Consider the following 16844-nt stretch of genomic DNA (forward strand, 5'->3'; position numbering starts at 1 on the left):
TACAAGACTAAGCATGCACATTATGGCTAGTCAAATAAGTTAAACAAACTTTGAGGGTGTCTTGGGGTTGGGTTTAGGCCGAAAAAGAGGCAGGGGGTTGTGAAAAGTGTTACTTGTTTAATAAACCTTGTCTCCTAAAGATTTTTGTTTAGTTTGGTTTGCATGTAATTGTTACTTTACATCTAGTTTCATCCAATTACACACTAGTTAGGGCTTAAATGTTACTCGACAATAGTTAAGTGCTCAATTACTCATAGTTTGGTGAAAAAATGCTAAGTAGTGGTGTTAAATTGTGACAAAATTAACAAATACGCGAGAAAATCGGAAAATACGATATTATTCTATATGTATTATGGTTTTATCAATTTTCCACACGAAAGCACATACTAATGCAATTGGTTTAATGTTCCAGGTATATTGGAATAATTCCTGTTAATAAAAATTTACCGGATAATCACCAACGTTAGTTTCATACAATTTTACCCTTACACGATAAGACGATATCTAACGGTTACCAAATTCAAACCCATGCATCTACCCAAACTTTGCTAGACTTTATGGACTCGAATAATAATAACTAAATTTGAATGCACAGAATTAATATAAATATTGTTGGACTTACAAAAAACGGATGATATCCAAAAGCCATAACATGATCAAGTGATCAAGAAACAAATAGAAGACTGAACCAGATTCCTCCCAAAGATAGAGAATCTTGAACACCTAAATCAGAGCATCTGTTGAAGACCAGCTAACATCTGTTTGAGGCCTTGGAACCGCTATTTATGAAGAAACACGGTATGTTCAAGTCGTAAAGTCTGTTGAAGCAAAGGTCTGCTGATGAAGACCAAACATCTGTCTGGCCAAACAGATGCTTGGAACAAAGCAACAGAGCGTAGCTTAATAGTTGTTTCCCAATGTAACAATATTAGTTTCTAAACAGAGTTTAGCATAGTTTTAAAAGTTGTTTGATTTTTACATATGTTTGCAACATCTGTGGAATCTTTTCTATTAGGGCTATTAGATGTCACTATCAGGGTAATGTCAGCCAATCACAAACATAGCTTTCGTACTTAGTATAAATAGATCTCACCTGTTAGAGATCTATTTGATCACACACATCACCTTTTCTTTTATACGAACAGAATTGTTTTTTGTCTAACGGGGAGTTTGTAGAGTCAGTCTTCTATAAAACTTTTTTGTGATTATTTGATTATTATTGAAAAACAGACGTTGATGATGATTTCTCGCTTGTGATTGTTTATCTTTAGTTATACAATACAAAATTGTTTGCACTTATTTGTCATTTAATCACAAGCCTTGTAAACACAGATTTAACATATGTACTATTAGGGTGTACGGATTAACCTAGGAATTTGTCGAATGTCACAAATATGGTCTCCATACGTCAATGTGAATGAGTTTAAACATGTGAGAAGGAGATGCGAATCTGTGACTATGGGAAAAAGGAAGGTGATGTTGGCTTGCTTTGGGACAAATATCACAGGGTGTAATTGGATCCATATGTGTATGAGAACAAAGATTTAACTGCTTGAATTTGTAAAATGGTAAACATCCAAGTCAATGATGCCAAATCTTAATACTAACAACAATATTATAAGAACATTTAGTAAACAAAATTAAATTATTGGAAAGTGTTGTTATTGAGGGCATTGTTGCTCTTAAAAGATATACCCCAGCAGGTGACTGTGAAACCGGTGACTCAATGAACTAGTCGTTATTGTCTTTCTCATCAAACAACACATTTCCGGCAAATCTTTTAGTTTTTGTAAATTTAAAGTCCTTAGGAAACCTAACAAGATGATAACACTTGCTTGCAATGTGCCCATTCTTCTTACAGTGTGAACATACAAGAGTTTTTTGTTATTAAATCTTCCATTAAAAGCCTAATTCGGAACATTCATGGCAGCAGATTCAGAAACAAATAAATTGTTAGGATCTGAGTTTGAATTGTTTGTGTTTGTGTTTGTTTAAGATGAACAAATGGAAGATGATAAAAAGATGAAATAATTTGTAACGGAATGAATGTAAACTTTATAACACAAACAATGAGAGATTTGCTTTCATCATGAATACTTTCAATTGAATGATTGATTTACGTATGCATGAATACAAACTCCTCTTCAGCCTTAGATCACTGTGTTTGTTCGTACAAAATGCAAGTGTGTGAAGTGATCCAATAGAACAGTACATGCACTGTTCTATTTATAGTACAAACCTAACCCCTGTGGAATCTTTGCTGACGTCACCTAGACAATGACATCTAGCAATTATAATAACTCCTAACCTCTACTATAGCTAAACACTGTTACATTATAAAACAAACACTGGTTACAAACTCTGATGATCCAATCCTCTGATGAGCTCTATCCTCTGATGAAGCTTTAGCAGACCTTCTTCAAAGAGTGATCAGACATTTGCTTCCAGCAGACCTTTGGTCTTCATCGGTGGTTTAGCTCTAGCAGACTTTATGAACCATCAGACTTTAGCTTTGTAGCAAACCTTAGAAGCAGTAGTTGTTTGATGACTTGCCATTGAAGGAAGAAAATATTCAAGCACTGTTATTTGAAGGATCAAATGTTTGAAGATTTATTTTGGCTTTCTATCATCTGTTCTCAAGGTGGGATCCACATGAGCTAACAATCTCCCCCTAGAACAGATGATGCCAAAACCTTTCTTTATTCTTGATCTTTATTTCTCATCATCATTTCCCCGATTTGTCTTTGAACTATAATTCAAAGTCCAAGGAAATCATGTCTTCTTCATTATCCCTTTCAAGTTGAAGGTTCAAAATATCTTGAAGGTCACATACATTCAGACCATATGCATCCTTCATTTTTATCCTTTCAACATCACCATTTGATATGAGCAAAGTCAATACGTGGATCAGTTAGAGGTTCCAACAGAGGTTCAACAACCTTTTCTTCTAACATCTGTTCACCAACATTTTCTGCTGTAACATCTGTTTTAGCTTTTTCTTCTACCATTTCAGATTTGGACTCCACTTCCTCAGATTCAAGCCCTTTTGGTATTGTTTCTAGTGCCATAAAATAAAATTCATCAGGTAAAACATCATAATTAGCAACTAGAGCAAAATTTTCATCAATTAAATCCTCAGATAAGCTGCTCCAATCAACAAAGCCTTGTGTAAAGAAGCTCTGTTGACTGGCCTCTGCTGGAGCCGATGTTTGTGCATCTTGCACTTGGACATGGAGTGCTGGGACTTGAACATATTGAATTTGAGGAACAGTGGTTTGGACATACTGGACATGAACAGTGTTTACAGGGTGTGCAAAATGAGCAGTGTTTTGCATTTGAGGAGCAGGGGTATATTGGGAATAATGAACAGTGTTTTGGGTGTTTTGAGGTCTTTGACTGGGGTGAGTGATTATAGGACCACTGTTTTGACTCCTACATTCCCTAGCAAAGTGACCAAGCCTGTTACACTTATAACACTTAATCTTTGATTTATCTAACCCAACTTTTAAATTCCCATGCAACCCTGGAAACTTCCTACCAGTTCTTTTGTAAAACTTGCTTGTTCTCACACTTAACAAGGCAAGTTGATGTAAAATGTCCATCTCTTTCAAATTTATGGGGTCAAAATGTTGAAGGTCATTTAATTCAAAGGACAAGTTATCAGAGATCTGATTTTCCCCATTAGCTGTAAAAGCATACTTGGGTGAGTAAGGATTAGAGTTGAATGCTCCACCAGATGTTATGTCAATGAAATGATCATAACTCTGATCCTTAGTGCTACCAGATGATTCTTCCTGACCAAAAAGTGTTGTACTACCAAAAGAGTGGTCATCAGCCACTTTTTCAGACTCTTGTAACTTCTTTTTCTGGTTAAGCTCTCTCTCATAAGTGAGGAGCCTACAATGAAGTTGAGTCAAACTCATCTCCTTAAAACCCATAGAGTTTCTAATAACAAAGGCTATAGTGTCCCATTTTTCTGGCAATGATCTAAGAAACCTACTATTTAAAGTTAAGTTAGCATATTCCACATTAACCAGTTTTAACTCACTAATCAGACAATTAAACCTTTCAAACTGTTGGGTTAACGACTCTCCTTTTATATGACAAAACATTTCATATTGTTGGTTCAACACTTCTCTGTTTTTCTCAATGAACTCTTCTATGCCACTGAATTGCTCTTTTAGTGCATCCCATAACTCTTTTGCACTGTTACAATGTAATAGGCTAGCATAAATATCATTGGGTAGTGCTGTAGCAACTATACTGAATGCTTTAACATCTAACTCAATTTTCTGAAAATCCTGCTCAAAGTAGTTCTCAGGCTTCTTAGGTACTTGGACCTTGAGGTCTTCTGCACTCGGCACCATCGGAACATGTGGTCCAAAGATAACCGATTTCCAGCAACCGGTTTTTTTGCTGTGCAAGAATATGACCTATCCTACGTTGCCAGATATTGTACTCAGATTTGACAAGCATAGGTGGCTTATACAGGGTGCCAGTGTTATGAGGATCTTGTGTGTTTTGAGATATTTTGGTTGTTTTACAAAGTTTTTTTGTTTAAACTACTTTGAACGTGATTAAAATTCTAACTCTGTTTTTCAACTAATACGAACAAACGATATCAATGAACTGAGCCGATCTTTTATATCAAATTGATTGTTAAATCGAACTTTATTGACCTATACTCGGATACTAATTGTTAGGATCTTAGTTTGAATTGTTTGTGTTTGTTTAAGATGAACAAATGGAAGATGATAAAAAAAATGAAATAATTTGCAGTGGAATGAATGTAAACTTTATAACACAAACAATGAGAGATTTGCTTTAATCATGAATACTTTCAATTGAATGATTGATTTACGTATACATGAATACAAACTCCCCCTCAGCCTTAGATCATTGTGTTTGTTCGTACAAAATGCAAGTGTGTGAAGTGATCCAATATAACAGTACATGCACTGTTCTATTTATTGTACAAACCTAACCACTGTGGAATCTTTGCTGACGTCACCTAAAAAATGACATCTAAAAACTATAACAACTCCTAACCTCTACTATAGCTAAACACTATTACATTATAAAACACTGATTACAAACTCTGATGATCCAATCCTCTGATAAGCTCTATCCTCTGATGAAGCTTTAGCAGACCTTCTTCAAAGGGTGATCAGACCTTTGCTTCCAGCAGACCTTTAGTCTTCATCAGCGGTTTAACTCTAGCAGACTTTATGAACCATCAAACTTTAGCTTTGTAGCAAACCTTAGAAGCATCAGTTGTTTGATGACTTGCCATTGAAGGAAGGATTCAAGCACTATTATTTGAAGGATCAAATGTTTGCAGAATTATTTTGGCTTTCTATCATCTGTTATCAAGGTGGGATCCACATGAGCTAACAATCTCCCCCCAGAACAGATGATGTCAAAACCCTTCTTTATTTTTGGTCTTTATTTCTTATCAACATTTCCCTTACCCTTTGAACTGTAATTCAAAGTCCAAGGAAATCATGTTTTCTTCATCATCCCTTTCAAGTTGAAGTTTCAAAAGATATTGAAGGTCACATGCATTCAGACCGTATGCATCCTTCATTTTTATCCGTTCAACATCATCATTTGATCTGAGCAAAGTCAATATGTGGGTGTTTGAGGATGAATTCCACTTTAGTATTTTTGGATCAGATGGTTTTCTTAGGACAAGACTTATTAGGGATGCATTTGGTGATTGCGGTCTGCTTGCCAACCTTTTAATAGTTTCAGTTAATTAGGCAGTGAGTTGGTCAGCAGCATCATCTATGTGGAACTCAATCTGACATTTGATTGCCTCTTTTCTGTATTCTTCAAACCTCTGCTCATCTTCCTCATCAGTCTGCTTTTGCCTTTTTAATTGATTCAAGGCATTTGCGGGTAAAGCAGATGTTAAGAGAAGCTTTTTGGAGGTTTGGGTCTGTTGAGGCCTGCCAACAATGGTTGTGGGATAAACTGGCTTTTGAGGAACAATTGGATCTTTGGCTCTAAGCTCTTCCAGTTTTTTGTAGGTCTCCTCTATATTTAGTTTTGACCATATGGCAATTGATCTTGTTGATGCATAATCAGCAGCCACAAGCTCTGCTCTCATTCTCTTAAATTTCAATGCTTCATCTGGATCCACTTGCTTGGCTTTCTTTCCATTAGGTGGAGTTTTCTTGACCATAGGATCATTGTTCATTTTAGTGATTCTGTCAATTTCTTCCATAAGAGCATTTGATGACCAGCCTTTGAATTGAGACCTGGTTGCTTTGTATAGCTTGTGTTTCATTATGTGATCAATGTAATCAACCCTCAGTTCCTTTTCAAGCTCAATATCTATTGGCCGCTCAGACATGGATTTACTAAGGTTCTTAGCAAAGTCTGCAAGCTTTCTGACTTTGCTAAGCTCATGTGATAGTTGACCTTGGTATTTCCTGTTACCCAGCCCTTTGCTATCTTCTTTAGCTATCATCTCTGTCTTACTTTCATTTTCAAATACTCATCCAAGTTCTGAGGCTTCCTGAAGTCATAAAGAGATGGGAATGTTCTTTTAGATAGATCCTCTATTTTGAAGAATGACTCAATTTCACCTTGAACAGTGAGCAACTCTAGAGGATATTTAGCGGCCAGGGGGATGACTGATGGTAGTGAACCAATTGGAGGAGTCAAAGTGGATTTAGGAGGAAGTGATGAGGATGGAATGGTTTGCATGGGGGCAGATGATAAGGGGATTGGTGATGGAATCTCCTCATCATCTTGTTGTAGAACAAAAGTTTTTCTTTTTCGTACATAAGCGATTTTCGGTGGTGGAGGTTGTTTAGGTGGTGAAGGTGGGTGTGAAGGAAATCTTTGTGGTGTTGGAGGTGGTTGTGTTGATGGTGTATTTAAATTGATTGTAGCAGAGGATAGGCTAACATCTGCTGAAACCACTGGTGTCTTAACAGCTGTTTGGCTAACATCTGCTGATACATTTTTTCATCAGCATCTGTTGGGTTAATGGTGAGATGGTGGTGAAGCTTTCTTTTGCTTCTTTTAAGATGGTTGTTGTTGGGAAGGTTTTGTTGTGTTAAGGGGTTTGGTTTTGGGTGTAGCAGAGGATACAAGTTTTGTAGGAGTAGCAGTAGTTTTAGGAAAGGTGGCAATTGGTGGTCTATTATTTCTAAAAGACTTTCTTCTTTGTGAAGTACCAATGTTTTCCTTTTTTTCTCTTCCCCTCCTGTTCTTTTTCCTAATTGTAAGCTTTGCTTTCTTCTGTATCTTGCTTCTTCTGCTTTTCTAAAGCTATCTCTTCAGCCTTCTTGTTTAGGGTCTCATTAATCCCTTTTTTCTTTCCAGCATATGAAGCTTTTGCAGCAGATTGTTGTTTAGCAGACTTTGGCTGTTGTTGGACCTTTGGTTTTGGATCATCACCATCACCATCACCATCATCATCTTTTTCAAAGATTGGTGTAGGGAAGTGCCAGTAAGTTTGAGCATATATTCTTTAATGCCACTTATGTCAGCTTGTGTATCTTTATACCTAGCATCAACCATAACTCTGATAAGTTCCATGTGAGTGTTGTGGTTGGAATCAGACAAATTCTTCTGAGTATGAAGGATGGGTTGCGCTGACTTCCATAGCTCATCATCAATTTGCTTTTATATGAACAGAATTGTTTAGTGATCAATCTGAGGGGGAGTCCGTTGAGTCAATCTTCTATAAAACTTTTTGTGACCATTTGATTATAAATGAAAACCAGATGTTGATGATGATTTCTCGCTTGTGATTGTTTATTTTTAGTTATACAATACACAATTGTTTGCACTTATTTGTCATTTAATCACAAGCCTTGTGAACACAGATTTAACAAATATGTACAATTAGGGTGTACGGATTAACCTAGGAATTTGTCAAATGTCACAAACATGGTCTCCAAACGTCAATGTGAATGAGTTCAAACATGTGAGAAGGAGATTCAAATCTGTGACTACGGGGAATGGAAGGTGATGTTGGCTTGCTTTGGGACGGATATCACAAGGTGTAATTGGATCCATATATGTATGAGAACAAAGATTTAACTGCTTGAATTTATAAAATGGTAAACATCCAAGTCAATGACGCCAAATCTTAATACTAACAATAATATTAGAAGAACATTTAGTGATCAAAACTGAATTATTGGAAAGTGTTATTACTGAGGGCACTGTTGCTCTTAAAAGATATACCCCAGCAGGTGACTCAATGAACTAGTCGTTATTGTCTTTCTCATCAAACAATACATTTCTGGCAAATCTTTTAGTTTTTGTAAATTTAAAGTCGTAAGGAAACCAAACAAGATGATAACACTTGCTTGCAATGTGCTCATTCTTCTTACAAGGTGAACATACAAGAGTTTTTTGTTATTAAATCTTCCATTAAAAGCCTGATTCGAAACCTTCATGGCAACAGATTCAGAAATAAATGAATTGTTAGGATCTGAGTTTGAATTGTTTGTGTTTGTGTTTGTTTAAGATGAACAAATGGAAGATGATAAAAAGATGATATAATTTGTAGCGGAATGAATGTAAACTTTATAACATAAACAATGAGAGATTTGCTTTCATCATGAATACTTTCAATTGAATGATTGATTTACGTATGCATGAATACAAAATCCTCTTCAGCCTTAGATCACTGTGTTTGTTCGTACAAAATGCAAGTATGTGAAGTGATCCAATAGAACACTACATGCACTGTTCTATTTATAGTACAAACCTAACCGCTGTGGAATCTTTTGTCACACCCCGACCACGTAAAACGACAAATCGTGGCGGAAATGCCGGGGAGTGTTGTAACAGAATTATTGTTTCAAACCATGGATACGAAGAGTTTCATTTCATTAAATATTAAACATTGTCTTAAGTTAAACAAACAAGTCAAACACAGTCTATTTTCGTTATTAATTTACTAAGGCCTCGTCCGGTCCTAAGTGAGCAAGCTTCCTATTCGCAATCAACACTAAGCAACTTCACCTGAAACATATGTAAAAACAAAGTCAGCAAAGAAATGCCGGCGGGTACATAGGTTTTGCGTGAGTGTCAGATTCATGGCTCGTTTGCATGTCAAAATAACTCGTATAACTTCATTATTCGACATTAGAAAACCTTGTTTTTGTAAAATATTTGTATTGTAAAATAAATAACCAAGCCAACAGTTTGGTTATTATTTATAAACCTCGATGCCATGAATCTTACTCCAAAACATTTGTTTTTGTACACCAAATCGGAAATCGTTCTCGTAATAAAACTCGTATGGTTTATATAGTTTGTAAACATCGTTGTGTGACATCGTTCAACCCGTACTTGTTATAGATCATCATTCATTTGTTTAAATCATTCGAATCGTGTCAATGGTTCAAATCGTTCTCGTTTTAATTGTGAAAACTACTTTTGGTCGTCTCGTTAACAACATTCAAACCTTTGTGACTCGTTCATCGTTCCACTTGTTCTCGTATTAACAAACCACCAAAGGGTAAGTTAACAATCATCAGATTCGGTCGTTACCCACCTAACCCACACATAACCATGGGTCCGGTCTGATAACGGGATTTGTCGGATCCTATGGTACCATAACCTAATACTGGTCGGTTTGGCCGAAATTAATGAATGTCATTCGTTATGTAATTACAACCAACAAGCTCGTTCACATTATGGAAATCGTTATTAGTTTAATATAACCCATCTTACTCGTTGTGAAACCATCGTTAAAACATCGAAATCATTTTGATACATATGAATCACCCCAAAACAATTGAAAATAGTAAAATAGGGGAACTATGTACTCACCTTCGGGTGCGTTTTTAAATGTTAACACAATCCCTCAAATTGTTTATCTGCCCTAGATTAAATAAGAATGATTTTAATAATCAAAAACCCACACTTTGGCATGCAATTACTACTTATGTCACTTCTGTTTTAATATACATGAAACTGGACTGTTTTCGGACATTTAAATAAAATGGTTAACTTATTCCAAAAATTCCCAAATTTTTACAGAACGTCCTACACGAACCAAATATTATTTTGTAAAGATATCGGGGTCTAGTTCATTACCAATATTTTATAAAAATTCATTTTCTGGACTGCAATCAGATTTGTTACTTTCTGATTGCAGTCTACGAAATAATTCACTAAAAATTAATCGTAAGTCCGATTGACGTAATTCCAGTTGGAGGATCACGGCGACAACAGTGACGATCTACAGTATAAGTTTCATGATCTAATCCTACACAGAATCCAGGTTATGACTGAAAACAGGACGCACATTTTCAGCAGAAAAATTTCAGCTTAAGCTGCTGTTACGGAAAAACACTTTAAAAATAGTAAACGGGGTCCTAAAATTACGATTCCGGTGTCATTAGAACCGTATTTTATAATAGCACATTATAGACTTAAGAAAATAAAGTTTTTGTTAAGTTACGATGCAGTTACAGCCAGTTAAAGGTGGCTGGAAAAGCAGATCAGCATGCTGTTTTCAGTCTTTTATCATCATAAAGTGCGTTCGATTGATTCCGTTAACATGTTTAGCGATCACAACAATACTTACAGCAGATTATTACTTATTTATATCAGATTTATCAAGCAATATCATATTTCATTCATCATTTTAACACTACTTTAACCATACTCTATCTTTAGTTAGTTACACTTCAAGACTTGTTTATGTTCATTAGGATTTCCATTCTTTTTGATCTTTAACATCATTAACTACATAAAAACATGAACAAGATGAAGATCTAAGGAACTTACTACTAGCACAAGGCTAGGGGAGTTCGAGTGTAGAAAAGTGGTGGATAAAAGAAAATGAGAGCGGTCCTTCGACTTCCGAACGCACCAAGCTTCGCTGTGTGTCTCCTTGCACCCTTGTATGGTAATAGAATGGATGGAACAAGGTCGAATGATGGTGGTAGGGTGGTGGTTGATGGCTGCCGATTTGGGGAAGGAGGGAGGAGATGGAGTGTAGTGTTGAGTGTGGAATGATGGAGTTATGGTATGGTGGTATTTATAGACCTTCCATATAGCATATTCCTAGCATATTCCTGGCATATTCCTGGCATATTCCTGGCATATTCCTGGCATATTCCTGACATATTCTTGGCATATTCCTGGTATATTCCTGGCATATTCCTAGCATATTCCTAGGTTTGCTTCGTTGTCTGTGTTTTGCAGTATAAGCACTGTGTCGCGTAGGAACACACGGTACGCGCTTAAACTTGAAAAAAAATAATGTTTTTAAGCGTTTTAATTTATTTTCAACACGAACCTGATTAAAATAAGATTTTAATCATAATAGAATATTTGTGGGATTTAATTATTATCCGGGTGGTCACCAACGTTCGTTTTGCAGTTTTGTCGTAATTAGTTCTTTAGTTCAAATAAACATGTTTTCGCCATACCGAATCCTTCAAAACTTATTTCTAAGTTATGTAAGGGATATTTAGGGTATGTTTGGCTTACGTCACAGTTCCGGAGTGTATGTTGCGTTAAACTGATTGCGTTTAAGCACCAGCTTGTGTATCACCTTCCAGAAAGTGATTTAAAGCTTGAAATTGGTATCGAATCAAATTGTAAAATTAATAAACACAATTGCACATATAGTAACACCAAAATACACATAATAACACCAAAGCATATTGTTTTATTGATAACGGTCATTGTTTTACATAATACGATGATTACAGATCACAGTTGTCACATCTTTGCTGACGTCACCTAGACAATGACATCTAACAACTATAACAATTCCTAACCTTTGCTATAGCTAAACACTGTTGCATTACAAAACACTGATTACAAACTCTGATGATCCAATCCTCTGATGAGCTCTATCCTCTGATGAAGCTTTAGCAGACCTTCTTCAAAGGGTGATCAGACCTTTGCTTCCAGCAGACCTTTGGTCTTTATCAGCGGTTTAACTCTTGCAGACTTTATGAACCATCAGACTTTAGCTTCGTAGCAGACCTTAGAAGCATTAGTTGTTTGAGGACTTGCCATTGAAGGAAGAAAATATTCAAGCACTGTTATTTGAAGGATCAAATGTTTGTAGAATTATTTTTCTTTCTATCATCTGTTCTCAAGGAGGGATCCATATAAGCCAACATGAATTATTTGAATGAATTTTCCTTTATTTCTCATATTGGATGAGAAGTGTAAACGCTTCTTTAATTAACGGAAGTGGTTTTATCATCAGTATACTTCCTCGCACATTATCATGACTAGGGTTAAGTCCCATAAGAAAGTTGACTAATCTTTGATCTTCTTCTCATTTAGCAAGACGATGAGATACACCACAAGAACATTAAGTAATATCCAAGCATTTAACTCATCCAAACTATACTTTATTTTAGTAAATAAGTAGCAATATCATCATACCTTGAGAGATTTGAGACAAATTCTTCTACAACTGATACAATTTTGCGCCATTAGCTTGACTATATCTACCATTGAGTTCGGTCCAAAGTCTTTGTGCAGTTTCAATGTATAAAACGCTTTCACTGATTTCTCTGGATAGAGTCTTGAGAATCTAGGAGACGACCATATCATTGTATCGTTGCCACAACACAATAAAAGAATTTATAGGTCTGGAAAGGGTTCCATCTATAAACCCTAATTTTTCTTTGCTGATAATGTGATGATAATCACACTCTTCCATGCTCCAAGTCCATCAAAAGATTTGGCTACGAAAATTATCCTAGGGTGATTAGAAGGATGCAGATCTAGAGGATTTGAAGAATCAATCAGCATATTACTGGATGAATTAGTGTTCGCACTTGAATCTGACAAGATCAGACATGTTTTGAGAAACGAAATTTAAATTTGATCGGGAATTAGACGTCGAATCGAAATGAAAATTTGATTTTCCTTCACAAATTAGAAAGAAGATGATGATTGAAGAAGATGATTGGAGCTTAGAATTGCTCTGATACCATCTTGTTTGTAAAGGAGATGAACTAGGGAAACACTTGTTTAACGTTACTCATTGCACAACTTATATACAAACAATGAAAACAGATTAACAAAACTAACTGAATTAACTAACTTACTAACATGCCTCTCTATATATATATGATATTAATAATTTGGATTAGGTTCAAACGTGAACAAAATCCCAAGCGTGAACTGCGTGAACTGATCTGGGCCCTTGATTTTTATCATCTTGAGATTTTAAGTCAATGGCATGATGGTAATTATTTGATTAATTGTTACTAATTAATTAAATGAAAAAGGGTACATTTGTAATTTCCATTTTAAATTATTCCATAAATCTCGTTCATTCTCACAAATCAATATTCAAAATTTATTCAAGATCCATTTTTTTCTCTCACATTTGCCGGATCCCAAGCGTGAACAAAATCCCAAGCACCGTCCGACTCCATCCATCCCTACCGCCTCCACCATTCGCCGTCGACGATCTGCACCAGACACTCCGCCGCGAGGTCCCAGTCTCCGTATTTCTTCCGAGTTTCATACCTAAGTATCTCCTTTCTTCGTAAGCACTCAATTTTATGATTCAATATTGACCTGGGTATTGTTTGAAACCGGTTTTTTTTAGTTTTGATCTGATAAATTGTCAGTTCTTGTGATTATCCATAATCAGCGGCCCAATCGTTTTTTAAATTGATACATGTGTTCATCGGCCCAAGAAATTGTTTGTCAGTCTACATGAGGTGATCAGACTCATGTGTGATTGCATGTGATTTGAATTGTCAGATCCACTATAGTGTTGGTCAAATGAGAATTAAGGTGTGATCACAATTTTCGTCACTTTATAAAAAATCACGTGAATCACTTTGATTAAATAGTTGCAGCCCAATCTTTATTCAACAACAATTGAAACTTGTCAGATCATAAAAGGTTGTTAAATATATGTTTTTTTTGATGCCCATCTCTAATCTAAATTTTAGATCCTAAATATTGGGTTCCTTTTTAATGTTTTAATTTATTTATTTATTAGTTAATATTTAATTTTAATGATTATTGGTACAATGTTTAATGCAATGTACACACGTGTATTCTGATTTTTGCTCTGTTTTAATGCGATGTACACATGTGTATTCTGAGTTTGATCTGGTTTTAAAGCGATGTACACATGTTTATTCTGATTTTGCTCTGTTTTTAATGCGATGTACACATGTGTATTCTGATTTTAACGCGATGTACACATGTGTATAGCGTCTGTTTTTGTGATATCTCATAATTTTTTGTGTATTGAATGTGTAAGGTTGTTGATGTACACTTGTGAATTATGCAAAATATTAGTTGATGAGTTTTTTTGTGCTATTATAGGAGATTTCGTAATGAGAAAAGTGGAGACGGAAGGTCGACAAGGATGATTCACGTATGAGGTCGATAAGGAAGATTCACATATGTTTGTTTGCTTGGTCGATAAGGATGTTTCAGCATATAACGTGGCGAATAACTGTAAAAGATTATGTTTTCTGTTTTTTCCGATTATGTTGGGTTTATTGTTTCTACCAAACTGGAACTTGTAATTATATGTTTTTTTTGTTTGGTTTGGAAAACATTATGGAACTTGTAATTTGTTAAATATAAAATAGTTTTACAGGTATTGTTTCTATGTATGTATTATGTAGCTAATTACACATATGTACGATGCTGAGTACACATGTGTACTGTTCTATTTATATCCAAGTACACATGTGTATCCCGCTAAAATATGAAGGTTACGTGGATCTTAAAAATCAAAATTCGATTGTGATGAATCTGAAATAAAAATAAAAATTGAAATATGGTGATTTGTTGTTTTTTTGATAATTATCTTATTAATAAATAAAACATAATGTGGATAATGAATTTAAATTAGGAAAGATGTAACTTAATTTAATTTTTAAAATAATGATTTAAATCTATTTTTTTATATAATTACAATCCTACCCTTAACAACTAAAAAGGAAATCAAGGGCCCAGATCAGTTCACGCAGTTCACGCTTGAGAGGTTGTTCACGCTGGAACCCTACCCTTAATAATTTTGTGTGTATATATATGATATTTTACAGTAACGGTATATATGAAACTGCCTTAACTAAATAATAGGAAACCTACATGATATTCCTGCATATGTTTCTATGGCTTGAAACGCTGACCTTTAGATTACATGGCAACAAATTTTGTTGCTCCTCCAAGGTTCGCCCCTTAAGAACTATAAAATAAAAAAAAAATATATAAAAAATAATTAAATCAATAAGATACTTTGATCAATATCGAAGAGAGTGGATAGTTGGAGGGGAAGAAGAAATTAAATGATCTAGAAAACGAAATCAAGAGAAGATCAATACTAAATAATTGGATAGATGTTGGGTGAGAGATTGATGCATACCAGATCGGAGAAGAGGAGGATTCTAGTGAAGAAGATGATGGGTCAATAATTGACGAGAGGATTGAAGTAGTGGTAAAGGAAGATCATGTCAAATACAATGTAAATAAAGTTATGTCGGCTTTTATTTAGCCAAAAAGCTAGACGATAAAAATGAAATATAAAAAATATGCCACTATCTTTACCTTTCAATCTAATCAATGGTGAAATCAAAAGGAGGGCCACTTCATTGTTTATTTTTGCGGAACAATCATCATCATAGACAGCTCACACATTGTGTGAATTTATATTTAGAGTTAAATGAAATTTTTGTATATATGTTTTGGACCATTTTAGTTCAAAGATTTTACTTTTTACTTGTGGATTCAAAAATGTTTTACTGTTATCATTTTTGTCTACTAAGTTAACTTCATTCATTATTTATGTTAACGAGAAGAGTAATTCGGTCATTTTATATGGCCAAATTGTGCTTCTAGTTAACAGAATTATATATAAAATAACCGAATTGTCCTTCTCGTTAACAGAAAAATGGATGAAGTTAACCCAATGGATTAAAATGGACAAAACCGGTTCCGTATGGGGTGGGTCGAGTGGGAACCGGAAACACGGGACGGGTAGGATTGCTACTTTGGTTCGGGTCCGCACTCAAACGAGGAGGAATAAGACTGCGGTTGAAGGGTTGCATTGTATAAAAATTCTAGATTGAAAAAAAAAGTAGAGAGAAAGAGGGTTTGAAAGTATGTTGAGTGTATTGGATTTTATAAAAAAATGGAAGATCGGGGTATATTTATATATGAGAGATGGAAAATTAATTGAATTTAATTTTTTTTTTTACTTTATGACCGTTGCAAACGGTCAAAATTTTGAAATCCATCAACATAACGCCGCGATCAACATAACAGGAACAAGATTTTAAGACCCCATAGCGCCCCCTGTGTTGGTGTGGGCTGACGTCATGGCTTAAAGGTGGGTGATATATCGCCCCATTACACATGATCTGATGGACAACTCACACACATGTGAATTTATATTCAGAGTTAAATGAAATTTTAGTCCATGTGTTTTGGACCATTTTGACAGTTTTCTTCAAAGATTTCATTTTTTGCATGTGGGTCTAAAAAGGTTTCATCGTTGTCATTTTCGTCCACTGGGTTAACTTCATCATTATTTATGTTAACAAGAAGGGCAATTCGGTCATTTTATATGGCCAAATTGCGCTTCTAGTTAACATAATTACGTATAAAATGACCGAATTGCCCTTCTGATTAACAGAAAAAATGGATAAAGTTAACCTAGTGGACTAAAATGGCAATGGTAAAACCTTTTTGAACCCACAGGTGAAAAATGAAACCTTTGGTTAAACCAATGTAGGGGAATAGTGTTAGGCTGCTGCATGATACTCTCTCACTGGTTCGGGTATATTGCAGTTCAAATTTATGAACCTGCCGCTATTCAAAGTTACGATTTTACACCTTATTAAAAATTACAA

General features: G+C 35.1%; 2 protein-coding genes across 5 annotated transcripts; both read right to left on the reverse strand.

Annotated features, from left to right (window-relative positions):
- Positions 1-296: 296 nt before the first annotated feature.
- On the reverse strand, positions 297-15493 carry LOC110936284. 4 transcript variants are annotated; one of them, XM_022178633.2, is made up of 5 exons: positions 15359-15493; positions 15085-15181; positions 12394-12797; positions 11734-12279; positions 297-5011 (listed from the first exon to the last, which is right to left on the reverse strand). In XM_022178633.2, exon 5 carries the CDS (start codon positions 4365-4367, stop codon positions 2874-2876), a length of 1494 nt encoding a protein of 497 aa, XP_022034325.1. In that variant the 5' UTR covers positions 4368-5011; positions 11734-12279; positions 12394-12797; positions 15085-15181; positions 15359-15493; the 3' UTR covers positions 297-2873. The 4 variants fall into 4 exon arrangements, with proteins under 4 accessions (XP_022034325.1, XP_035832603.1, XP_035832602.1 ...); XM_035976710.1 differs by having other exon boundaries at positions 11734-12797; positions 15126-15181; XM_035976709.1 differs by having other exon boundaries at positions 11734-12698.
- Positions 6472-7554, reverse strand: LOC118480978 (cyclin-K-like). The gene is made up of 3 exons (XM_035976013.1): positions 7494-7554; positions 7249-7434; positions 6472-6962 (listed from the first exon to the last, which is right to left on the reverse strand). Exons 1-3 carry the CDS (start codon positions 7552-7554, stop codon positions 6472-6474), a joined length of 738 nt encoding a protein of 245 aa, XP_035831906.1.
- Positions 15494-16844: the final 1351 nt, after the last annotated feature.

The sequence above is a fragment of the Helianthus annuus genome, chromosome 8 (genome assembly GCF_002127325.2).
Source record: "Helianthus annuus cultivar XRQ/B chromosome 8, HanXRQr2.0-SUNRISE, whole genome shotgun sequence".
In the NCBI taxonomy this organism is placed as follows: domain Eukaryota; kingdom Viridiplantae; phylum Streptophyta; class Magnoliopsida; order Asterales; family Asteraceae; genus Helianthus; species Helianthus annuus.